We start from the raw sequence: 27,108 nt of genomic DNA on the forward strand, positions 1-27,108 counted from the left end.
GAGAGAGGCAGGCAGAGAGGGCAGAAGCAGGCTCCCAGCCAAGCAGACAGCCTGAGGCGGGGCTCGATCCGAGGACCCTGATATCACGACCTAAGCTGAAGGCAGAGGCTTTTACTCACTGAGCCACCCAGGCGCCAACCCTCTTACTGAAATGGAAGTTTTTAAAAGACTGGGCGTCACTGCTCAACTAAACTCCTGCTTCCAGTATCCCTGCTGGAAACTCACTCAGATCCCCTTCCTTTAAGACTAACCCGGCCTCAAACTTTCTTAAAGACCTAGCTCCAACTATTCCTTCTGTTTTCTACTACCTTGCTCTACCCTCCCCATACACAGTCAGCTACTAAGATAATCTTGCCTCAAGGCTGTCTGAAGAGACTCCTTCCTCTGGACACCAGATTTCGCTAAAGACACACCCTCCTCACTCATTCACTCCTTAAACCCTCTGGAATGTGCTTTCTACATCCCCCATCCCACCTGCCCTTCCTGGCCCCACCACACACAGACTACTCTACTGAAGCTTCCATTTCAAAGGCTTTCAAACACCTCCCAATGGATATTTCCAATAGCCTTTTGGTCAGCCTTTGTCTTCCCTGATCTCAGGAAACATGGAACAGAGCTGACCATCATTTCTTGAAGCTTTGTTCTTCTCCGGCTTCTGTGACCCTGGGTTCCCCCAACATTTTGCCATTTCTTTCCTCTTCCCTTTACCAAAGGCTCATCTTCCTCCTTCCCACTACAGAATCTGTTTCCCTAGGTCTGTTTAGCCTCTTTTGGGCAGGTTCTCGCCCTGGAGTGCTTCTACCTATTCCCAGTGCACCACCTCTTAAGTTTCAGGATACTCCCTGAGCTTGGGGCCTGCAGCTCCAGCTCTGCCTGGGAAGGGTAGTGATGTGTGACTCATGGAGCCAAATTAAAGTGGCCAAACCAAGCTCATTGCCTTTCCTCAGAAATGTTCAGGGTGGTGGAATGAATACTCTAACCTCTTAAGCACCCCATCCACCCATCTTCCATAGTGGACATGAGAGATCTTTTAACAAAAGGAATGCACTTACTACACTACAGGTGTACAGATACATGTACTAGCCAGAAAAAGATGTGCTGTATAAGTGCACCATTCCAAGGAATGAGGGAATCCAGGCCAAACATGAAAATCCATGCACCCATATGACACAGCCTCTATGACGACTTCAGTGCAATCCCAGGGAAGCAGTAAAAAAAAAAAAAAAAAAAAAAAAAAGAAAGTTTATAACGATCTCCTGGATGCAAAATGAGTTCTTTTTTTTTTTTTAATCAGAGAGAGAGAGAGGGAGAGAGAGTGAGCACAGGCAGACAGAATGGCAGGCAGAGGCAGAGGGAGAAGCAGGCTCCCAGCCCAGCAAGGAGCCCGATGTGGGACTCGATCCCAGGATGCTGGGATCATGACCTGAGCCGAAGGCAGCTGCTTAACCAGCTGAGCCACCCAGGCATCCCTGCAAAATGAGTTCTTACAGAGCTTCACACTGTGGGTGCTCCTAGCCCCTAAGGCTGGACAATTCTCCCTTAATGAGACTCAAATGCACATGGAAGGGCCTTTTGCATCTCTGGTGTCTGAACACAGAGTATCAGTAGAATTTAGCACTTCCCCTGCCCTGATTTAACACATTAAAAAAGGTAGGAAATCCCTGTATCAGAATGACTGGGCTCTTTCTTCTATGAGCCCAGAACCAGCAAGGCTGTGCTAACTTTTCATTTTCCTAATCATCTAAAACTAGAAACCTAGGACCCTGTTTTACTAAGCACCCTCCACATCTAGTTCCCCGCCAAATCTTGTCAATTCTTTGTGTATAATCTTAAATCTGTCTCATCCAGTACTTCCACATTACCACTCTTCTTTTTCACAGCTTTATTTCAACTGGGCACTACCTTCTAAACTCAGGCTCTCTCGTCCAGCCATTCTAGCAAGCAAGCTCTAACCTAGACCCGCCTTCCAGCCTCTACCGGGCAGTCTGGCTACCTTGAATTACTCACGCTCCATCTACTATATTAAGCCCGCGCTTTCTATCTTCAAATCTTTGTCGTCCCGCCCCTCTCGCCTGAAATGTCACTTTCCTTGATGTGACCCACCATTCCATGCCTTGAGTCAGAAATCTGACGTCATCTGTAAGTTCTCGGTTTCCTTGCACAAGTGGTCATAAACTATTCTGGAGGACACAGATCCCTTTGGCACACTGATGAAAGCTAGGAACCGCTCCTCAGGAAAGAGCTAACCCGGGCACCATTTTATACACAATTTGCATATTCAAATATCTATAAAATTTGGTCATCCCTCTTTTCCGCAATTTAACTGCCTTCTTCTGGGTCCTATCTCACAGGTGTTTTAACAGCTAGCTAACGGATTTCCCTGCTCAGCCTCTCCCCGGAGGAGCAACAGTGTATCCCCTGAATGCCACCAGCTGACTTCCTACAGAAGGATGGCCGTCCCCAAAATGACTTAATTTATGTTACACATTCAATATTACTTAACTCGGTGTTTTGGAGCCAAACTTCCAGTCAAACAAAAAAAAAAAAAACATACCCTTTCCCTTGGAATTGGTCTGATGCATTTGACCTATAAAACTGAGAAGAGAGAGGGAGAAAGTAGAGGTAAAGTCATTTCTAGAATCCTTCATGAGGTAGGACTGGTTTGATCATAAATGGTCTTCCAAAAGGGCCATTTTTAGGCACCTCCCTAAGCAGGGAGAGAGATCTTGTCTTTTGAACAGGGATGAAAGGAAATTCTGGGCAATGGGAATGACATGAAGAAAAAAATGCGATGTAATAACCTGAGATCATACAAAACATGAAGGTCTATATTTGCACCCAACCTACACACACACACAGCACCAAAACAATGAGACTTCAACAGATTCTGTCAAGTGACACATCAGCGAACACAGTAAAAACCCAACGAGGCAACACAGCTTTCCTTTCTCTCTCTCCCTCAGCCTCCACCTCTTCCTTCCTCCCTCAGGCTCTCAGCCTCCACCGCACACATCTAAAACTCCCCTGATGTACTGAAAATCCCCCTGGGTTACACAGCAACAACAGCCTGTGAGGTGCTGACATTATCTGTACGGCGTCTCTCTGACAGAAACCTCATGTTCCAGGATAAATTAAAGACGCCGGTAAAGAAGCCACCACCTCCCACACTGCTGCCCTTTCAGAAAGCGGCACTAAACAGGAAGTAAGGGATGAAGAGAGTCAGGAGTATTCGTAACAAAACGAATCCAAAGGATTCTGATCTAAGGAGCACAACAAGGTTGGCTCTTCACATTCAATGTGGAAATGAAACACAGGGGACCTTATCTGTCCACAAAATAGCTATATTTAAGTGCAGCTGGAAGTCAAATGAAAACAGAGACAACAGTGGTCAATTTCTCAGTATTTAGGATCGTCACTTCCTGAAAAGTAATCTAGAATATGAAATTTCATATATATAAGTCCCTTATTTCATATATATAAGTTTCCCCTTACTGACTCATGAAGATTAACCGGTGTCCCCCAAAATGTCTTAAAGACAGTTTTAAAACATCAAAATATAGAAGGCTTCTTTGGTCTGTATAAAATTAGGAAAGTAAATATAAAATATAAATATAAAAACTATCCATCAGTAAATAGGTGACTTCCAAAAAGATGGTATTAAGAGTTTGCAGTAAAAAGAAGAATGGAAATTCATAAAGAATAGGAAAGGACATCTCAAAGCTCAGGCACTGAACCCAGGAGTGCCTAAGTGCTACTGGCTGAAATTCTCAATGACGTGAATGTCTTGGATGTGACAATTTGTAGACATCAAAATAATACGATTTTCTAAATTTTCTTCTTCACTTTTTTTCTCGACAACCGAAGAACTATGTATTTATTGTGGGAATCAAGAAACACTGGAAGGTCGAAAAAATGTAAACAATCCCTAAAAATAAGTCACTCGTGATCATACCTACCAAAAGAGGAAAATATTTGTTAATATTTTGGCAATTTTCCTCTAGTCCTTTTTTTTTTAATATACTTTTGAAACTGTAGTGTATGCATGATTAACAAATACGGATATCTCTCTCTCCCTCACTCTGTCAAATAAATAAAGAAAATCTTAAAAAAAAAAATACGAATATAATCTGTCCTAGCTTACACTTTATTGTTTGAAATTCCATATGTTTAAATAAGCAAAGCGGAACCAAAATACAACTCTATTTAGTAGGGGAGCTCACTCTGATCTCACACCAGGTTTTGCTGTCACTGCTGCCACTCACTATGCGCTAAGTAAGAATAGCTATATTGATTCATTTCTTGAACACAGAACTCAGTTTGTCCCATTTAATTTTTTCACCTGTCTTTATTCAAGAAAAAGCTTGCCTCCTTACCTCACAGCCCATCTATCCTATTTTAAAATTTACTAAGCTTTTAGAATGTGTTAAGCAAAGCATTCTCTACAGATGAGATTAAAAACAAACACCCACCAAACACCTACAGATGTTCAAGGACAAAAAAAAAAAAAGCTTGTTTTTTTTCCTGAGTAATGCAAAGAAGGCGTCTGTGAAAACCATATATACAAACAAGACAAATGAAAGAATTCAGGAAATCATCCTGCATATACTAATAATTGTATCTGTTTTCAAGAAAATTAAAAGGTAAAAATTCTCATTGATAAGAATCACCAGTGCTCTTTTTCTTCGTTCTCCAATCAAATCTTTGCATAAAGCAGAGCGGATTGAGAGGCTTTCTTTCCCCAAGGAGAAAGAAAGCACTCTCCGCTAATAAGAGCATGACATGGGAATACTTGTTTTAAAATACGGTGGAGTGCACTTTTCTACTTTGTGGTTCTTTCTTTCTCTCTCTCCTTCCAACAGTGGAAGAGCCTCATCTTCAAGCTCCAGGTCCTTACCCATCTGGAGGCTGCCCCCCACTTTCTAAACAGTCCATTCTTAGAGGCTGTGTCAAGGTCTCCCAGGATCACACAGAGCCTCCCAGGACCACCCGCCGCTGCTTGCTCCATGGGGACATGAACAATAACAGCACCTCAGAAGGACTGAGAGCAACAACCCTGCGGAATGGGCACTACCATCCTTCCTTAATGGAAAGGGAGGCTTAGTGAAAAGCATGCAAGTGGCAGAGCCAGAACTTAAGTCAGTGTCTTTCAATTAGGTTGAAGGACCTGTTAAGAAGGTACAGTGTGAAATCTGCATCATCATCAGGGTTCAAAGTATACGTTAAGAGATAAAATGTTTGTGGTAAAAGAAGGGGAAATATGGTTTATAATTATGATTTTTTTAATAACTAGTTTTAAAAAATGAACTGGGTTCCTGGGAGACGGGCTTGCTGGACTGAGCGAATAAAAATACACAGTACCATGCAATACTCAGGACACACGGATATAAGAAATTATTCACTGCTTACTGGAAATTCAAATCGAACGTGGCATCCTGGATGTTACCTGACAACCCTAGAGTAAAGACCTTTATGAAACAAACAAACAAAAACACTAATAAATTACAGAGCTACACTTCTCAGAGCTGAAATCTGGGACGCTCTGTGCGCCACATGTCTTTGGGAGGCCAAGGAAAGGGAAGTGTAGTCGGTCTCCAGCTGTTCTTAGCTGGGCTTCCTTCTCTTTTTCCTGGTAGCCGACCCAGCCCTTGATACCAGAGACCTAGCTTTCGCCAACTAGGCCATTTAATAAATTCATGGCCTCACAATTCCTGACCCCCTCTCCTTTATATGAATGTTGTGAAGATTAAACATAATTGAGCTTGAGAGGGAATATCATCCATAGATCTTCAAATACTTATTTTTGGTGGACTGCTTTGGAAATATATTATCGGAAACCTGGGCAAGACAGACTACCCGCCCCCACCCTCACACCTCCCCCTGCCCCACACCCCACCACCGAGAACAGGCTTGAAAAGTATTGCCAATTATGTGGTGAGCCCAGCTGACATCAGTCCCTAAATGGAAGAAAACAAAAACAAGAAATATGTTCAAAATCTGAAGTGAACTACAGAAAATGAAGTGAACCGCCAAAAGGGATACCCAGCAGAGAAAGCGGGTAATCACAGATGGAGAAGTCTATACTTTTCAAATGGTTATTGATACATATTGAAAGCACAGCTCCTTGATTCATAAACACTGCTGAATCACCAACACACTGAGATAGCCTAATGTAAAAAAAAAAAAAAAAAAAAAAAAAAAAGGAAGACCCTACCTGTGCATTCTGATTTAGTTTTCTGCTACCTTCCCCTCAAATGCCCGTCTCCGTGGCCTGAGCATGTTTACCTTCTTCCCAAACGTTTACCTTACCTTCTTGTCGACAAACTGGGAGCAGCTCAGACAGTGTTCATTTAAATATTTCTATGCGCAACTTTAATCTTCAAACTTAACAAAACCCCAATCTACCACACATCGATGCTGTGAGAAGAAAGTGCTTGAAGAGGATTAATCAACAGCTTTGTATGTCATCCTGCAACATGGCCAAACACTGAATCACTGCTGGCTTCTTCACGTGCAGCTACACCCAGTTAATCTTGAAGAAAGCAGCAAACTATGTAAATCTACTTAAACCGGGGAGGATAGGTACTTCACTTGTTGAAAGTTAGCAACATTTAACAAGTACGGCTATTAGCTGGCCCTGACATTTGTGAAGAGAGAGAAAGATACACACACACACACACACACACACACACACACACACAAACTCTTGCACCCACTCCTCTACCTCAAAGGCCCCATGGCAAACCAGGAAGAAAGGAACTGCTACATGCCACAATTTGTAAAAACTAATTTCTATGACATAACTGAGTCAACTACTCCGAGAAAGCCGTTCTAAAACTGACGTCAGAAAATGTGGAGAAGTGGCTTGTAAAAGAAGTCAAAGCATAATGGAAATATGTTTTCTGTATTTAAAGCCTTTAACATAACGCTATTTTTTTCTTTTGAAACACAATAAAGTATGTTCATAACTACAGACGTCCTGATAAGTGGCTTTTGTTTAGGTTGCGAGGTATTTTCCTACAAGCAGACTGGAAATGCTTAAGGAATACCATGTGTCTGAAAGGCGCAGTCAACAATCCTAGGATGTATACACACTTCTCTACCAAGGCTTGAACAAGCCATCTTCGTCTAGATACTGCCTACTGGGTTATCAGTTCACTCACAAGTGTCTCACTTTGACCTGAGCCAAGCAGGTGTATTTCTAATGTGCTCAGAGGCCTGTGATGCAGGAAAATCCTGTTTATCCGAGATGATGCCAGAGATCAGCGCTCTTTGATGCCCTCCATATACTGCACGGGGCAGGAGGGGCACAAGCACCACCTTTCTCTGCTTGAACTGAAACTAGCTGACTCCAATACATGTCAAATATAAAGTTTTTTAAAAAAGAGGTTCTACAGTCATTCACTGAAGCAATACTTGGGCTTTCAAACAAATATCACGAACCCATCACCCATATCATCCATTTACTTTACCCTTCACTTTCAACCTCACAACCTCCACCCTCCCCCCCCAAAATAAATAAATAAATAAATTAATTAATTAAGCTAGAAGGAATCCCTAAACTGGACTTCTCACATGAGAAAGGCAATGGGCAGTGATGCAGACAAGCTCTGTTTCTATTGAGATGTGCACGTAAGCAGGCAATTGCAGTATGATGGTTTTAAGAGCTTGACTGCCAGGGTCCAAATCCTGGCTCTGCACTTTGGGTTGTACAGACTGGAGAGTCACTTAATCTATGCCTCAGTTTCCTCCGCTATAAAGCAGATAGTCCTGTTTCATAGGACCGTCAAGATGACCAAAATTAGTTAATCCACCTAAAGCACTTAGAACATCAACCAGCAGGCAGCAAGGTGCTCCGTGATGGTAGGCTGACTGCTAACACACACATATAAAAAAACAAAAAACAAAAAACTATCATTTCCCCATCTTTTTCCAAAGGTGATTTTTAGGCATTCCTCACATTCCATTTTTTCCTCAGGCAATTTATCTGAAATCAGCTCCAAAGAGCTGCTTATATATTTGCAGATTAAAATCAAACCACATTGTACACCTAAAATTCACCTATCCTTTCATCAAAATGAACAATACAAACCGAAAGGTGCAAGCTTAACATCACAAAATCTTATAAAGAGCATTAATGAGACTTCCCGTTTAGACTAAGCCAGGATGAGATCACAAAGTCACTCATGGTAACCAGGTCCCCACGCTGGAAGTGTGCTTTCCCAGTGAATGGCTAAATACTAACAAAAGAAGCCTTTGACTCAAATACCACTGGTACCCGGGGTCTTGTGTCTGTATAATGCCTACACATTCATTTCTTTCTTTGCCTATAGAAAAAAGAAAGTCTGTTTGTTTTTCTGATTCAGTCAGCCCTTTTAGTCTCTGCATCTAAGGAGAGCCCAGTGAAAAGAAGAGCATCTTATCAGCCTGCTCCAGACCAGCAGGCTGTCCCCCTCCACACACAAAACCTCCAGCCCCTCACAGCAAAAGGGCCTCGCCCTCAGAGCCTTTTCCCCATTTCAGAGCTAACACCCCGCCGGGTTTTGACAACAAATAAACGAATACACAAGGCCTTTAACATAATTAGCCATCTTTTCAGGTACAGAGAGGTGGGTGGAGGAGGAGGGTTCAGGAGAAGAATATTTATTGAAAACTGGCCTCACTGATGGAGTTGATGGAAGTGTGCTGGGTCCCAGCGTTTTATTTTAAATGAGGCTACATGAAGTGAGTTTAGAAATGCCTGGATTTCAATCTAGACAATTTTAGCATATACCTCAGACAGGTCAGAAATGCAGATTTTTTCTTCATGGGGGAAAAAAAAAGGCTCTTATTATGCCAGGTAAAAGTTGCATTGACTTGGACAGCAAAGGCACACAGACCAGGGTGTTTACTGCCTTTTCGAGGGAAAGCTAACAAGTAAAAGAACCAAAGACCAGAGAACAATACTTTTTGACACCATCACTGTTAGACCAAATTAGCCCTACTCTCAGATATACGTACGTATGCTAAGACAGAACCCCCACCAAATGACTTTGAGGACAAAAAGAACTACCTATGATCAATAATCCTATGAATGTCTTTAGGAAAGCCACCAGGCATCCCTGTCATCTGTCATGATCTTAACAGAGCTACAGTCTGCATGGAAGGATGGAGTTCGCTTGTATCATCATTGGGATAATAACTTAATTGATTTGTCTCCGTGGCTAAGGATGTAGACAAGAGATTTATTATGGAAGAAAAATATCTGCAATCGTGTTTTTGTTTTCTCAACAAGCATCTTGCCGCTGACCTCTAAATCAGTTTAACCTTTTCTAAACAGACCTGCACATTTTTTACATAATTTAAAGCTAGGTTTTGTTATTGCTGCTGCTGAAAGGCTCTGTGAGATTTATCACAACATGGCTTCAGTAACCTTCTTTTAAAAACAAAGATGAAAAACAAAACAAAAGGCCGAAACTATAAGCTCCCAGCTCCACTCCTTTTCCCGGCAGGGGATTTCGATCTAACCACTAAAGTGCCTTTGGAGTTCAATCTGTTAAAAAATGTATGAAACGGTATTAAAATAGGAAAAGGCATGTGTATGACTCAGGCTTATCCAAGTATCTCTGCAACTAGGGTGTCACAGGATTTCCCTGTGCTTCTGAAAACTGAAAACCCTGAGAAAGTGACAGAAGTTCCTGTTTCGTCTCTCTTTTTTAAATATATATATATATATATATATATATATATATATATATATATATATGGGGGGGGCGCGCGCGAACAGACACAGACACACACAGAAACACACACACAAATTGGTCTTCCGGGTTTGCTATGAATCAGGCAGGTTCTTTCAGGTTCTGAGTGAAGATTGTTGCAAACCGATGTTACGACGTATTATCGTACTCTCTACACACAAAGGTTGGAGGGGGGGAGAAAAAAAAACAAACTTGTTGCAGAGCTGGGAGAAGCCCCTGGCCCCGCGCGCTGCGCTGCGCTCTCGCCGCCTCTCCGCCCCTTCCCCTTCCTCCACGTCCCACCCGGCGCGGCCGGCGGAGACGAGGGCATCTCCCCTGCTAAGGTCACCGGCCCGAGCCGTCCCCGCGGGCCGCCTCCTTCGGAAACAAGGTCACCGCCCAGTCCGGTCCCTCCGAGGAGGAGAGCGGTGCCCGGCCGAGCGCTGGCGCCCTTTGTAAAGCTGGGCGGCCGGCCTCGGCGCGGCATCCCGGCCGCCGCCTCACCTGCTTGCGATAGGGCGTCCTGCAGTTGCTGCTGCCCCCGGGGTTGCCGCTGCTGCTGGGGAAGATCATCGCGGCGGGCGCGGGCGGCGGGCGCGGGTGCAGGGCAGCCTCGCCGCGAGGGGGAGGGCGCAGGAGGGGCCGGCCCGGGCCGCGGCGCTCTGGGAACTCCCTCTCGCCGCGAGGCGGCAGCCGGCGGGGGCTGCAGCTCGGGGCTGACTTCTCCTCCGCCCTCGACCTCCGGACTCGCCTAAAAGTGCGGCGCGACGGCGGCGGCGGCGGCGGGCGAGACTCGGGCAGCTCGGGCAGCTCGGGCGGCCGCCGCCCTGCGTGCCATGGACGAGAGTTCGCGCGCGGAGCTGGCGGCGCCGCGGACTCTCCCGGCGGCAGCGGAGGAGCAGCGCCGCCGCGTCCCCACCTACCGCGGCCTCAACCACCGCCCCGAGAGCGCGCCGGCCGGGGGCGGGGAGGCGGCCGCGCACCGCCTCACGCCGCGCCCAGGCCCACCCGCGCCTCCCCGCCCGCCCTCTGGGCGTCGCGCCCGCAGCCCCGCCAGCCGATCGGCCCCCGCTCGCTCCCTCCCGGGCTTGGGGCCGGGGCCGGGGCCGCGCCGCCGAGGAAGCCGCCGGCGCCCCCGCTCCGTGCAATGGTTGGGTCTGGCTCCCCGCGTGCCGCACATTCCTTGGAGTAGCCACCCCCCTCCTCTTTTCTTTTTTCCACCTCGGCTCTTTGCCTAAGCACCAGCGGGAGCTTTGCACCCCTGCTCGAAGCCCCCTTTAAGGGTATGGCTTCGGGGAGCACCCAGACACCTGGGTAGCAACTGAACCAGTCCCGGGTCTTCTCTCTTTTCTTTCATCCTGGCTAACTCCCCTCCACCCCCGCCCCCAGTCTCCCCAAAAAGGTGCCAGCAACCACTCCTACTTCAACCAACAAACCAGCCTTCCGTCAAACCTCTGCAACTCGGCGTTCCCCCAAATCACAACGCTAAAATTTTAGCATTGGAAAACAGGTGTACACTACCCACCCTCTCACCGCAAGTACGGACGGTAAAGTTCTGTACTTCACACCCATGCCAGAGTTTACCAGTTTACCTTCAAATTAACAATATCAAATAGCGAAAATCACTTACGGCCATTGGGTTGGTAAGACTTCCTTTAAACCGAATAGCGGAATCCTGCTATACGTTACATTACAGATGCCACCGAATGTGTTCTATTGAAGGGACACAGAAACTGCAAGAAGGAGACAAAGGGAGGAGGTTGTTTCCTTTGTTTCCCAGTTGAAATTATCCAAGGCGGCTCAAGATGCCCCCTTCCTTGATCACTTTCAAGTCGGGTGTATGAAGCCTTGAACGCGTGCATTGTGGAAGGCCTCTACAGCAAGTCCTACAGGCAGACCCCACAGGGTCTGGTAGGCTTGCCATCTTTCACGTTGGCCTGTTGAGCAGTATTACAGGGTAGTATCACAGCGGTATTACAAAGTTCTTCCCTGGCCTCTGGCCTCTAACACCTTGGAAAGAGCCATCTGCCGTGATAATGAAAAATCCTAACTCCTCTAAGAAGTGAAGGCACTTAACTTCTGGCTGCCATAAGGAAAACAAAAAGTGTCCCCTAGAGTCTTTTAGTGACGCCGTGGCTATTTGATCTCAGGGTTCTGAGTTTGAGCCCCATGTTGGGTGTAGAGATTACAAAACAAATAAACAAACAAACTTTAAAAAAAAAAAAAAGTGTGGCTATTCAGAGGTTTTTCCAGCAGCAAGGAACTGAAACATCTTAGATAACCTGCTAGTGACTTCACCACCATATTCCACCTCCATATTCTAAGATGCACCTAACATTCTCCAGCAAAAATGAGAACTAACAAGTCTCACCTAATTAAAAACAACTATATACACAAAACATGCATATATGTAATTCCCAATTCTTTCCATTAAAAATAAAAAGCACCAACAAATGAAAATTATTCTAGGCACAGTACTAGGTACACCATGTACAAGCAAAAACTTGCTCGATAAAATTCACAGAAACATATCTGTCCTTCAAAGTGATTTAAATAAACACAGCACAACTAACATTCAGTTGCATGTTAATATTATATATATGCCAGAACTATTTCCTTCAACTCAATGGGTTTACGATTGTTTCAGCTGCTGCTTTGCTGTCTCGCATCACTAGGATGCTTTACTGCAAGTTATCAACCACAGGTATAAACCATAAAGTGTTAGGTAGAACTGTTCAAGTTATAGGTACCTTTTCCTGAGAACTTAATGCCCAGGACCCCAGAAGTTCAGACCTATCATCTATGGGAAAAAAATTCCATGTACAACCTCAGTTGCCATGACTGGTCTCTTAGGAAACCACAATCTAAACCACAAAGAACAGCATAGATTAATTTTTCTGTGGCTCTGCTCTAAGTTCACAATACTTTTGATGTGCTATTCTAGAATGCTAAGATGTGATTTGATATCCTGCAACAGTTTTAAAAGGATAAGGCAAAATTTCAAGTAATAACAAAATTTAAATTAGAATACTAAAATATACTAACAATACTTTATACAAAGTATACTTAGAATACATTAGTATTCTTATTAAATGTAAATAGTATTTAAGACTCTTTTGAAGAATAAAAAAGATATCAAAATACATACATACATACATATATATAGTGTCCTATAAAGATGAATGACACAAGAAAAGAACACAAGGCATATATTTTTAAAAACAATGTCTACCAGCCAGGGTCCAAAAGTTCCAGACTTAGGTAGGTGCCATACTCTTAACTAAGTAAAACATCATAAAAAAAAAGAGAAGACAGCCTCAAAGACTATAAAATGTAATGAAATCACTAAAGCCCAAATGATTCCAACCTAAGAGAAATAACAGAAATATGAAATCATGTGTGTATATATAATCCATTATAGATAGTCACAAGCGCTTAGTTGTAAATGATTATAGGGATAGATCTTAGTGAGATTCATCTGGGAATGTTTATTAACCTTTGAAACAAATACGTTTTAAGACACACAAAGCAAGGAAACATTCCAGAGAAACTGCAAGTTACCATGCAAAGAACAAGGGCTTTGGAATCTGTCCTGTACATGCTCCTTCTCCTGAAAGGGAAACTGAGACTTAGCCATCCGGGCAGACCTACAACACCCTCCACCCCCAGCTCAGCTGGTCGGTAAAGTTATGGGAATCTGACCCAAGAGCAGCCAGTCCAGAGACAGGCCAGTGACCTGTGACATGGATCGGATAGAAAAAAATGAACAGAGCCAATCAGATTCTCACCCTTGGGAATCTGATTCAGAAAACTCCAAGAGCTGAACTAGTTAGGAAAGGGGCAGAAACTGCAATAGTGCCAGGGGGTAGAGTTGAGGCCACAAAAAGCCAAAACCATATGCAAGCCAAGGTTATGAAGAAGCAGAAACTATGAGTAAACAGGAAGCTGCCTGGCAGCAAGCAGAGAGTAAAGCAGATGCCAGGAGCGGGTGAGCACTTGGCCGTGAGATGATGAAGGGAGCAGCAGTCCCCAGAGCTGCTTTGGCTTCCAAGAGCCCCTCCATGTGTATACTTAACCCCAAACCCCCCTTCTTCAGATGGCTTAAGTGAATCTGGATTTCACAATCCAAGGAACAAAATTTAAATAGCCGAATAGATCTGGCTCCACATTTCAGCTTCTCACTTACTAGGCACACTGAGTCTCCCAGTCCCAGACTCCTCACAGATTGTCTTAAGTATACATACGGTATAACAACAAAAGCGCCAAACTCAATAAATGGCAGCTGTTATTACTGTTTTTCCAGGTTTTATAGCGGTGGCTTGCAGATTTAAGTGGGTATACCGTATATATAACTGATACCTAGGACGTCTGGCTGACCATCAAAGAGCGGGATCAAGGGTATAGATGGAATTGACAACAAGTGAAAGGGGCTTTCTGAGTCAGTGTACACCACAGACTTAACTTTCAGAGGTTTAAAAAAAAAAAAAAGTGTGGCAAAAGGTCTGTTTCAATAGCCTAGGTGCCTTGGAGTTTTTCTCCTGCATTTGTTTTTGTCCCATTTCCTTTAAGGAAGTTATGTGTTGGACCGGGACCATTTCGGTATGAATGGGAAGACCGTGGGCAGCATGAGAGATTACACTCTGTAAGGCAGGAGGAGTCTGCGAAGGAGGCTAATAAGGGCTGAGCCAGTGGGAACAGGCAGAAGCCTGTGATCTCGGTAGAGGAGAGGAGACCCCCGACCTCCAAGCATTTGTAGACCTGTAATTTGAGCACCTGAACTTAGGAGACACTTGTCCCAAGAAACAATCTGAAAATGTGACTTTCATTTATATATCATTGACAACAACCCTGTGAAGTGGGAAGGGAGAAAAGGCTCCATTTACAGATGACAGGGAAGAAAGACTGGCTGACTTACCCATCGCTAGTAAGTAGCAAGCAAGCGTTACCACTGAGACCCAGCCCAGCTTCATCCTGTGCTCCTTTAACTCTATAATGCTGTCTCCCCACAAAGCCTTATAAATAATGCTTCAGTTCCTAGGTAAGTACTGTAACCCCTACAGAACCCAAGCTACTATACAGTAATAACACAAGGCATTAAGTGGTAAGTCCCAGCCAAGCGGTCTGGACAAGTACATGCTATGGGAGTCTGCCAGAGAGAAAGATAATACGGGATATATGACATGGGTGTGCAAAGCTCTGACGAACACATGGTTTTTTTTGAGAGACATTTAGAAAGAAGCATTATGCAGATGACCAAAAAGACAAGACTTTAAGATAGAGGGCTTGGATGAGACAGCCAGTGGACTTGGGGCGATAGCTGCTGAAATCATGGCTAATCGATGAACTCCCAGAAGGGAACAGATGACAAAAAGTCAACAGGCTAGGAAACCCCCTCATTCCAACACACACATTACTGAGCCCCGCCAGAGAGAGGAGCCTTTGAATGAAATTACTACAAAGAAAGTACAGTGAGGAAGCTCAGCTTTGAAAGAAGAAAAAAAAAAAAATGGGGGCAAAGAATATGTCTAAGGAGGTAAGAATAGAACATCTCTATCAACAAAAGAACAAATCTATAGCAAGTTTCTAGCCCTCTTATCATTGCTAAAGCATTTCAGGCGCCTTATTTTATTTGGATCACATTAAAAACAGAAAGGACTTGAGGAAAAACTCATCCAACAGTATTTCAAATTACAATCTTTAATGAATAAAATATAATCACATGGTATTGGTTAGTATAAGCAGTTCACACTAAAAAATTGTTTACATTTGAGAGTCTCTATGTTTAAAAGCTCATAAAGCCTCCGGCTCCCAACAAAAGAGAGAGAGGGGGAAAAAAAAGGAAAGAAAAAATATGAGGTCAGCAGATTCTTTAAATTTCTATTCTTTCCTGGTACAAAATTGAGTTGATAAAATACCCAATTTCAAAAGTAGCAGCAGTATTTTCTATTATTTACTATTTTGCTTTTTAAAAAATCTACGATCCTTATTCCAGACTTAAAGCCTCCCTAGGCACACATAAAATCATATGATAGAAAAATGAAACCACTATAATAAAACTATAGCTCTATAGCGAAAATGCTAGAATGCATACAGAACATAAACATACCCCTATTCTGTAGAGTCTGACCACAAGCAATAATCCAGTGATTCTTAAATCTATTCTGGGGAACCAAACCCAACAGGCTTTGCCCTACTACTGCTTCCCTGCATGGACTAATAAATAATAGCTGTCATTTATTGAGTAACTACTATACTCCAGGCACTATCTCAGCATGTCCCCTGCCCTGCCTCCCTCTCTCTTTCACACACACACATGTACAACAAAAGAACACTTATCCCACTTTGCTGAAAATAAAACTGAACTGAAGCTTGGAGGCTTAAGGAACTTTCCCAAGGCCATAGGTCTAATACATGATGAAACCAGGGAGTTTGAACTCAGGTCTCTCTGACTCCAAAGTCCCCTGCCTCCAATAACACTAAAAATGATTATTGTAACTCTTAGCTAAGGGTCAAGTCCAAACCCCATGGAGGGGGGCAGAAACTTAAGAGACTAAGACTAAGCGTGTGTCTTCCCCAGTCACCATCTATGTGACCTCAGACCTCCTCACTTAAAAAAGGATACAGGGATGCTCTTTCTCTGTTTCAAATGAATGAATAAAAAATTTCTTTAAAAAAAAAAAAAGGATACAGATAATGTTGAGTTTTCACTCAGTTGAATATGAAGGCAAGCTTTTTAAAATTAGAACATACAGTTAATAGTACAGATATATATTCTCACCTAACCTAGTTCCTAAATCTCTTTTAACTGATGGTTACTAAGATATAACTCTTTTCTTGAACCAGTTTCATTTTCTGGGCTAGTTGGTAGGATGGAGTTGGGAGAGATACAGAAAGAACTACCTTCTAGAAGCTGGGATGGTGACGACGTGGAAGGTACTTCCAGAAACATGCACTGGAACTGAAAACATATTTTCCCTTGAAAGTAGTAGGAGACCATATTAGTGATCGGTTTCATTGTGGGATTTATAGATGCTTATAAGTCAACTAAGATCCTAATCATTATTTAGGGCACTTCTCTCTATGGCAAAACATCCTCCAGATCTGAAGCAAATCACTTACACTAAAAAATATTTGCACTAAAAAATTTAAAAACTTTTATTATTAAAAAACACTAAAATAATCTGTTCATAAATTAGTTATCACCCTGCTCTTATAGAATAGCTAATAAGGGGCCCCTGGGTGGATCAGTTAGTTTAAGCATCTGCCACGAACCCAGGGTCCTGGGATGGAGCCCCATATTGGGCTCCCTGCACCGTAGGGAGCCTGCTTCTCCCTCTCCCTTTGCCTACCACTCCCCGGCTTGTGTGCACTTGCTCTCTCTCTCTCTCTCTGTCAAATAAATAAATAAAATCTTAAATAAAAAGAAAGAAGAGTTAATAAAATTCAAAGCTTTCTCATATTTCTGGAACATGGCTCTCTGTAAGTTAAATTTCTTTTCCAAAGTTTTTCTATAAAAATAGCTATATGGTGGGGCATAAGTCAGTTAAGCATCTAAGTCAGGTGGCTAAGTCAGTTAAGCGGCTGTCTTTGACTCAGATTATGATCCCAGGGTCCTGGAATTGAGGCCTGCATCAGGCTCCCTGCTCAGTAGAGAGCCTGCTTCCCCCTCTCCCTCTGCCTGCCGCTCTACCTACTCATACTCTCTCTTGCTGTTAAATAAATAAATAAATTAAATATTTTAAAAATAATAGCTGTATAGGTTCTTATTCTTATAAAAAAAATCTGGGACAGGGTAAGGCTATATGAATTAAAAATTCAAGATTTTTGTCTTTATTTTATACCACATTGAATTTACATCAAATTCTATAAAATAAAAGAGTGTCAATTATTTAGAAAACTAGGACAAAGAGCTCCAGTTTTCATTTATTGTGGGTTACAGTTTTCCTAAATTACCTGGATGGATGCCTCAATCCTCTATCTTCTTTAACTGTGGAAATCTAGTTTTGGAGCTGTTATTCTCCATTCCTATAGCAAGCCTATAAGAAAACAAGTGCTTATTTTCAGAATTATTTGAGATAATTCAATGAACTGTCCATGAATTAAAGTCAACTGTACAAATAATGGAAGATATGAGATGATCTTTGAAATTACAGTGTCCCTAAAAGATGGAAGTAATCATCCACTGTGTGAGAGCAAGGAAAGGGGCTGAGGTGAGCAAGTGAGGGGCTGCTTTGCCGTGGAAAGAGCTATCACATCCGTCTCTTGTGACCTGGGAAGACTTAGGGAATCAAGAGAATTTGTAGAAAACTAGAGACCCCCCTCCCCCCAAAAAATCTTGAAATAATGAAAAATAAAACTAGAACCTGGAATGACCGTCTCCTCCTCATGAGTAAAAATCAGCTGCTGAATGACAACTTTGAAGAGTACACAGTAAACAGCTGTCCATGGGACACACAAAAAAAAACCCCTCCTGTAAGCTCACACTGACAAAAGGTTATTCTAAGACTCTCCCAAATGTCTGGGGGACATAACCAATGTTTACTCAAAACCTGGGATCCATAGCACAAATGAGGTTTTAAAAGCATTTAAAACCACAGGAGAAAAAAACCCCAATGAAACCATTTCCTTTCTCTTCCGTTGCTACGATTACCATTAAACGATGTCTATTTCACCTGAGCAGGAGGGTGACAGGACAGTTAATGATGTCCTTTAAGAAAACAGAAATGCTGAGAAGGTTTTTCATTCTCCACTGAATTATAAAGGTAAAGGTTCAAACAAGAGAATAAAGTATTAGAAATGAATTTCTATTCAGTTGAGCATGTACAATGGCAAATTTTTCCAACATCGGAATATTTCGTTTAAAACTCTGGAATGGGCTAAATACAGAGCTTATTATAAAAATTCCCTACCCAACGTGTCCTTAAGAATGACTAGTTCTGGGTTATCTAATACACTTAACTCATGGGGCAAACAGATGACAAACCTGTCGCAAATTGATACTCCCCGAGCAAAGACAAGGCGAATGAGGAAATTCTGATGTTGTCAGGACAGTATGACTGATGATGACATCAGCAATTCCTAATTCCAAACTATAAAGAACACTCCCAGAATGCTGACAGCATCTTAAATAGATCCTCCCAGAACCACCCTCCTTTTAGCCTCCTACCTAACACTTGATCTAAAAGCAAATATGATAATGTTTCAACTAAAGGATGATGAAGTGTTAAATCCTGTTACACTCTTATGATACATAACTGTGTTAAAGTCTCAGGGAAGGAGGCAGGGCCACTTTTTTTTTTTTTTTTTGAACAGGTAAGACAGCCTCGGGTAGGTTAAACAACAAGCCCAAGGTCATGAAGCTGGGAAATAGAGAATCTCAGGGTTGGAAAGGATATATTAAGGGTCAGGCCCTGTGCCTGGCATATAATAAATCACTCACTAAGTATTGCAATAATGGAAGGACTGCTACTGTCTCTCTTCGGACACCCTGAGCAAAAATAAGTGCATTCTATCTATCCATATTTAGCCATATCTATTATAAATTTCTCAGTTAAATGGTCTCCAACTCTAACCCTATGTATCACAGTCCTACCCCAGAACTAGTCTATGTCTTCTATAGATTGTAGAGTGTTTTTTTTCTAGGTAGTTCCACACTTCCTTACTCATAAAAGTGAGAGAAGAATCCTCTTATTTTGAGCCTTAACAATCTTATAAGATTGCTTTAAAAGTCTGTAAATCTCTGATGAGTTTCTTAATCCACTGTCCTGTGTAGAATAGGTTTTGTTATAGTCATGAATGGATGAGGCAAACCAGCCTTCTTATACACACACACACACACACACACACACACACACACACACACACACACGAGTTGCTGAAATGAGGTTTTTCACGTTTTTCAAAACCGTGATCGTCTGAAGTTAGAAAGGGAGTGATCAAATCTTAAAGAATAAGTTTTACAGAATATAGTAAACATGAGTTTTCATCTTAATTTTTAAATCACTTGGAATCCCTTATAAGAGGGAGTGTAGGAAATGACTCATTCTGCATTTGCTTGTGTCTTATTAAGGACATAGGAGTCCGCAACCAAATGGTTTCTCTTGACCTAAAGTATTACTGTCAGAATAAATCTTCTTGCTTTACTTTTTGGGGAAAAGAGAAATGTTCTACTCCTCTCTCTGAGATCAGCATCCTATAAATATTTGGATACAAATGGTGTGTCGTGAATCTAAGACGCCACTAATTAGAAGATGTGTGACACCTCCTGACATACTCCCATTTGAAAAAAATGAACAACAGAAATTATCAGACATCATAAATTAGAAAATGGATTCTGATTTCAGAGATGCTGAAATGTGAAAAAGGTGAGTCTTAGACTCTTCAACATGGCATACAGGTGCATAAGCACCATGAATACAACGGCACACACATTTCTTTTCATCCATAGCCAAGGCTGGAGACATGTATTTTTTCAAACACTAATTTTCAACCTTCCTAAGAACTAGGAGCTACTAAGAGGTTACAAGTAAACGACTCACAGACTGAGTTTTTCCAAGGCGATCTGACCGTGTGTCTTACATCTAGTGAGGAGCAGTCTCTACAAGTCCGAATGAGAAACGTTACCCTCATCTAACAAAGGCATCCATCCCAGAGGAATAAGCTGAACTGTCGACTTCCCTCCTCAGCCATCTCCCCACAATCATATCGAATTACACCCACAGTGTTTTATCTAGTGCATTTATGTAATAAGAAAGCATAGAGGGAGATGAACCTAAATCTGTAGATACTGATCAGACTTCTCCATTCTGCACTTCTTGGTATTAGTGCTTTAAAGTTGTCAGTTGCAAAGAGAACTTGAGAAGATTCATCCTGTACTGCTACTTCTTTAGCAGGTTTTAGTCACACGGATGCCTGCACACAGACGTGCACACACATTCCAAAGATTGGGCGTCAGTGCCATTTTGGTGCTCGGCATCAATTCAAACCTACAAGGCTCTCAAATAGATTTCCATCTTTTTGCAGGAAATGGAATGCCAGTTCTCAGTCTTCCTCTGGTTTTAGATTGGAAAAGCAATTTTCCATGAATGGGAGAAATCAGACATTAAAAAAAAACATTTAAAATGTTATCCTAATCCTTAAAATTGATACAGAATTACAGAGTGAATCAAAAACAATAACTTAGCAGATAAGATGACCCCACTATTGAGAAGAAGCGTAAGTGGTTTACTTGAAGCAAGGACGATCAGTAGATGCTACTATCTGATATTTTATATTTGTTCAGTAAGTGACCAGCCCCTTGTATTTCCTCCTTCTCCTTTATACAGCTTTCCTTTTAGTCATTTCCCTGTTGGTGTGAAGATAAAGCCAATATGAAAAACAGAAGCAAAATGGCTAATTCATGAACTGATGATAGTCTGAACTAACCTAGAATCTGGACCAACTGAAAGTCTCCATAAACTTGGAGATTATCTGTAAACTTCACTTATCTCTAATGTTTCCCTTGTAAGAAGAGAAAAAGCTAATTGGTTTCATAATGAAAATTACCTTATAGGAATTATTAACACATCAAACTGCTAATAGATCCCAAGCACCTAACTCAGAGCCTGGAACACATCAGGCATTCAAATGTTGCCTCAACGAATGTGTGAATGAATGAATGAACGAATGAACGAATGAACGACATCCTCCAAACGCAGGCAAGTCCCGGTTGAACAGATACTACTATTCCATCAAAGTCAAACAAGCTTATAATTTTCAGACATGTTAATTCAGTGACAAATTATAAATTCCAATTTATTAGCCAGAAGTCTTCAGTATTAGAAAATATCATTCCAGGATCTGTAATTCATGATCTCTTGAGTGATTTGAAAATATATCCTATTTTAGGGGCTCTTTTAAGGAGTCTTGGAATTAGCTCAAGCTATTTACCTGAACATCACTAAGTCTATCAGGCTACAAAATACTGCAAATCACTGTCAAAACTGTTTTTCCCATTTCTGTATCTCTCTGCTCCATTTAAAAAAAAATCATAATTTAAGTTTTTGATGATTACCAAATTTTTTTAAAAGTAGGTGTACAAGCTCTTGAAATGGAAAATCATATAGTTTGTTTCATTCTGTCACACAGTATTTTTAAAAGTTCTATCTGTAAATAAGAATGAACAAACTGTTGATAATTGCTGAAGCTCATCTTTCTGTTCTAATGTATGTTTGAAAATTCATACAACCAAAGTAGTTTTAGATGATACCAGTGTTATTAAAAGGCTTGTGAGGTTCCTTTTCAGAGTCCAGAAACCAAGGCAAATGGATTCTTGGTGCTCCAATACCTAGAAAGGACTACATAGCTGGTTGTAAGTTTTCTTTTAAATAAGTACTTTATATGCCCATTTTACCTTTTCCTCTATGAATCTCTAATTAAACACACACACACACACACACACACACCCAAACATTTAAAAAGTAGAGATACAAGATGGTAGTCTAGATAGTAAAAAGGTAATGTGATTCTGTTAGAAAATGCCACAAATCCAAGCGATTAAACAGGATTCGGCCAGTTTCTACATCTGACCGTGAAAACACATGATTTCTAAATCAGCATGTCTTCGGTCCTCACTGACTCTCTCCTTTGTCCGTATCTATTATCTAATAGTTTCCTCAAGCTAGAACTGCTAGAGTATGCTCTGTTTCCCCCTCTGACAGGTCCTTATTAATTCCAAATTTCTATGTACACTACTTCCAAAGAATTTTATGACCTCTTTGGTCCTATCATTCTACTCCCTAAAATCTCCACATCAAATGCAAATCTGTGCACATGACTTGTAAAGCATTCCGCTTCCATCCCTTTTCCCCCTTCACCTCTCTTCCAATGACTGCTTGTGTTTTGGCTGCTCATGAACTCACTCTGTTCTGGCTCTGAGTTTTGCCAGGAAACGGCCTCTGTTTTTCCATCAGCCAGACCACATTCATCTCTCCCTGTTTGCTCTGTTGAAATCATAGCTTATGGGCCACCCCCTCTGAGCTTTTCCCACTCATCTATTTTCCAAGAGCTCGCACTAGATTTTCTAAGGACTGTATTAATGCCTAAGTCAAGTCAACTTAGTCTCTTTACATCATAAACTCCTCTGCTGATGAAATTATGGCCAAGGTTTGCCAAGTACTCTCCACTATTTACTACACTGAAAGGTGTCCTGGGAGAGCTTGCCAAGTCCTTACGGACCTGGCTTCTCTGTAAGGTGATGGTTCTCAACCTCTTTGTAGGTCCAGCACACCTGAAGAATGCTATATACTCCCATCAGTCATGGTGTCTTACTCTGCACCATTCAGAGTCAGAGATGATGAGGACACACGCTCCCAACCTTATCTGAACAGTGCTGTTATAAAGAATGAAACAGAGAGTGGTTAAAAGAACCCAGAAAAGATTAGCATTGAACTTCAGCTCTCCTGTCCTCACGTGCGCACATTCTCTCTCTTCCTCTTCCTTCTTCTCTGCCTCTCTGTCTGTCTCCCCTAGCTTTGTCTCTCTCCCTTCCTCCCTCCCTACATACATATATATGCAATGTGTAATAGATATAATACGTAGCTATTGATATGATAAATACATCTATAACCTATTATACATATATCAAGCTCTGCTATAAAAAAGAGAAAGAAGCCTTGCTATAAAGTATATGAAAATTGGGGCACTTTGACCTAAAATGATTTAGGAATGATTGTTTTCTCAAATGAGCATATATTTATTAAAACTCAAGATGGTACCAAAATGTATTTTAGAATGATTAAAGCAGCTAAGGACTTTCCCCTGATGACACAACTCCCCTTGAAACTCCAGTGGCTGATTCTTCCTGTCTTCCCCACACCAACAGGCATCTGCCTCTTCCTTGGTTCTTCAGTGCAAAACAGCACAGCCCTGGAAACGCACTCCATCTCCATCTATCACCTATAAACCACCATTTCCATCGAAAGCCCATGCCTGTCCACCATATGGAGTAGTGCACAGGCACAGGCTTTCAACAGAAATTGTGTGTTCAAAAGATAATTCTACCACTTGCTAGTTTAGCAATCTTCACCTAAATCTATTTAACTGTAAAAAGGAAAAAGAGACAATATCTCCTTTACAGTTTCAGGGAGAAGCAGATTGGACACATCAATTGGTTAAATTATAGAGATTACTTATAATTTATTAACCTTCAGATAATCTAGCACATAGCTAAGAGCTTTTCCTAGTTGATATCATATCATCTGAAACTCCAACCTTGCAGATCCTTGAACTCCATTGCAACAAAACTTGCCTATTCACTTAACTTCAAAGACTAACATCACTGCATGACACCAAGTTCCGAATTTCCCATTCTTCCATCTCTGCACTCTTAATAAAAAAAAAATACTATTATATAACATTTTTTTTTTGAGTGCATAACGTGCCAAACATTGTTATAAGTATTTTGTAGGCGTTATTTCATTACTTTTCATACTACCATTCTTCTTCCAATTCCAGATGTAGAAATGTCTTTGGGCTCCCACTCCTCTATCATATCACTGCCGTCACCGACAGCAGCCCCTTCCCTTTTTAAGCTCTTATTCCTTCTCTCCTTCATTGCCAGAGCTCCCGGAAGACTTCACCAGGGGATGTTTGCTTGTCTTCGCTTCCCGTTCTAGGCCCAGACTACTGCATGGTGGCTTGTGCCCTTACCACGCATGCACAAGCACCTCTTCATCCCCTCATCCAACACCACTGAGTTCTGTCACTCCTCTTCGTGGAATTCCAAGATGCCTACTCTTTTGGTCATCTTCCTTTGCCCTCTTTCTTCCCTGTTCTAGATTTTTGTCCATATTGGAATTCACCCTCAACTAGCATTCCACATCTAGAGATCCAAGCTCAGCTCTTCTGGAGGGATCCAGACCCATGGTTTAGACTCCTCTGGGCCTGTATTTCCCCTGGTCAGTGTTCACCACTGGCCTCTGATGTCGCCATTGAAATCAATATGCTCCCTACCATGGCCACTCGTATCGTACTTTGGTTCTATCTGTGTGTTCCACGGAAATGGAAGCTTGTCAAGAGCCAGGGGTCTATCTTAACGCCTTGCACACAGTTGCAACTCTAGAAATGAGTTATTTTAAATGTACTGACTTATGAATCCAAGAAAAAAGTACCGTTTTCATAAAATTAAAGAGAATATTTTCCTCATACTCATGTTGCCCTTCTGTGTTCTGTGTTGTTTTTGTTCTGTTTTCACACAGAAAATCTTCAGAATCTGAGAGGCACTTTTTCCCTAATGAGGGAAAATACTCTCAAATGCATTTGAGAATGCTGATCACTTCCAAAGTGCAGTGGGAATGGAAGCCCCATTAACTGGCAAGTTTAGATATTCATGCTCTTGGAGGGATAGCTGAGCGACTGAATTTTAAAATGCTTTTCAGAGTCCTGAACCCAATTTTTAGTTGAAAACTTTTAAATGAAAAGAAAAATTACACATTTGGGTCCAATTATATCTACCATCTACTTACCAACTATTATACAAATGCAGAAACTAGCGGAGATTTTACTCTACAGAACAAGCTTCAGAACCTTTCTTTCTTAGTTAAAAAGAAAAAAAGCAAGCAAAGGAGTGAAGAATTGAGTACACCTGGGTGTTTACCATTATACCCTAAACAACCAAAAGCTAAAAGATGAGCAGCTATGGGAAGGCATGGGAGTTTTAAAACAGTCGTCATAAAAGGGATGGTTGTGTTAGGCCAACCAGGAGTGGAGAAGCTGTTCACAGACAAATAATTAAGATTAAGATCTGAAGCCCCCAATTACCTCCATTCCTAACAGTATGGATGTACAGCTGCCAAAATCGGCAGCACAAAGCGGGAGAATTTAAAGTATCCTTTAATGTGAGAGCCGGGACTCTCAAGTTCGAACATACACCATTCTTTGGTGCCTCTGTAAACAAGTGATTTTTTACTATTGTTAGTGAATTCTTTTTAGGCTAAAGGTCTCTTAAAATTTTCAGAATACCTTTTCTCTCCCAGCTGCCTTTTAGTTACTTTGGATAATATTAGCTCCTTTAAAGTTTGATGAGAAGAGAAGAGAACTTGCTCTTCGAATCCCTTAACGATGTTCTTCATCCGTTCGCTCAATCGGGATTTACAGGGAGCCTACTGGAGTCACATTGCTGGGTGCTGGGCCTCACTAGGGAGGCCACGGAGGAGCCGGGGGGGCGGGGGCTGCCGTGACTAAGCTGAAGTTGGCAGGATGCAGAAACAATGAGACAGAGGAATCATCACGTGTAATACTGACTCACAGGGCAGGGGTTTTCAACAACACTGAGACTCCCAGGAGTGGAGGAATGAGATGCTGGCGAGAAGAAAAGCAGCCAGACGCAGACACCAGCTAAACAAAGAGCAAATGGGTGACAGAAAGGGGGGAATTTCAAGAGGAAAAATTCAAACCTCCTGTTCCTGAATTTGTGCCTCGGACTGAGAGCGGCCATCCAGTTGGTCTCTATGAGGCTACCACCACTACACTTCATGCCTATCCTAAAGGCCTGGGAAGGCAGCTATCCTGGGTTCCCTTGAGGTCTGGTCTCATAGCTGAGACTCTGATGCTCTTATACATTCTTCGAAACATCACACCCTTATTCCTTAACACAAACAGTAGTGGGTCTCTATTACTTGCAATCAAAAGCATCTTACTGAACAAATACGAACATAGTTGTAGAAGAAATTGCTTCTTGGAAGTTAGCACTTAGCATTATCAAGTTATTTCAAAAGGGAAATAATACGATGTCAGGCAGTACCACCTGCTTATTAAGATAAATTACTAAATTATTTCCATTTTCTTTCAAATCACTTATTAACAAAATTGCCCACATTTTACCTATACGATCAGCAAGTACTGCGTTCATCTTTCTTATCATTCCAGTTAAAGGGGTGCCTGGTGTCCAAAAAACAAACAAAAAAACACAAGCTTCTCATATGTAATCTGAGCCGTTCTCAAACTCTGTAAAAGGTGTGACAGGATCAGCCTCCCCTCCCTGACTCCCTTCAAAACTCACATGCAAATTAGACTGTCCTTCATCAAACTTAAACATTATATATTTCAATGTCTCTAAAATAAACTAATCTTTGATGCATAAGAAATCACGTTATTTGCTACGAATTCTTCTAAAAAGTATATATACAATGTATTGTTTATGTAAGTCTAAGAGATTCTAGTTTGGTTTTATGTGTATGCGTTTTAAATCAAAGGAGGCATCTTTTTGCTATTAGAAGCCAAAAGATTTTTGCTATGATGGTCTTTAGGGTTGTGTTATATTTTGGGAATGAGCACTTCCTTTCCGGATTTGTGCTCCACCTCATTCCCTGGTGACTTCTAATCTAGGGGTCACAGTGGCCTCTCTTTAATTAGT

At 41.8% G+C, this 27,108-nt stretch overlaps 1 protein-coding gene across 7 annotated transcripts in view; it reads right to left on the reverse strand.

Moving 5' to 3' along the window:
* Positions 1–27,108, reverse strand: part of RBMS1 (RNA binding motif single stranded interacting protein 1) — a 209,689-nt gene that overhangs the window by 119,986 nt on the left and 62,595 nt on the right. For 2 of the 7 annotated variants that reach the window (XM_059394060.1, XM_059394058.1), the window contains exon 1: positions 10,221–10,672. The exons of the other annotated variants lie outside the window; for them this stretch is intronic. In XM_059394060.1, the coding sequence (XP_059250043.1) occupies positions 10,221–10,289 (69 nt within the window). In that variant the 5' untranslated portion in view covers positions 10,290–10,672. Of the gene's footprint in view, positions 1–10,220; positions 10,673–27,108 lie in introns of those variants that run through there. 7 annotated transcript variants of the gene reach the window in all.

This window comes from Mustela nigripes, chromosome 3 (assembly GCF_022355385.1).
Source record: "Mustela nigripes isolate SB6536 chromosome 3, MUSNIG.SB6536, whole genome shotgun sequence".
NCBI lineage: Eukaryota > Metazoa > Chordata > Mammalia > Carnivora > Mustelidae > Mustela > Mustela nigripes.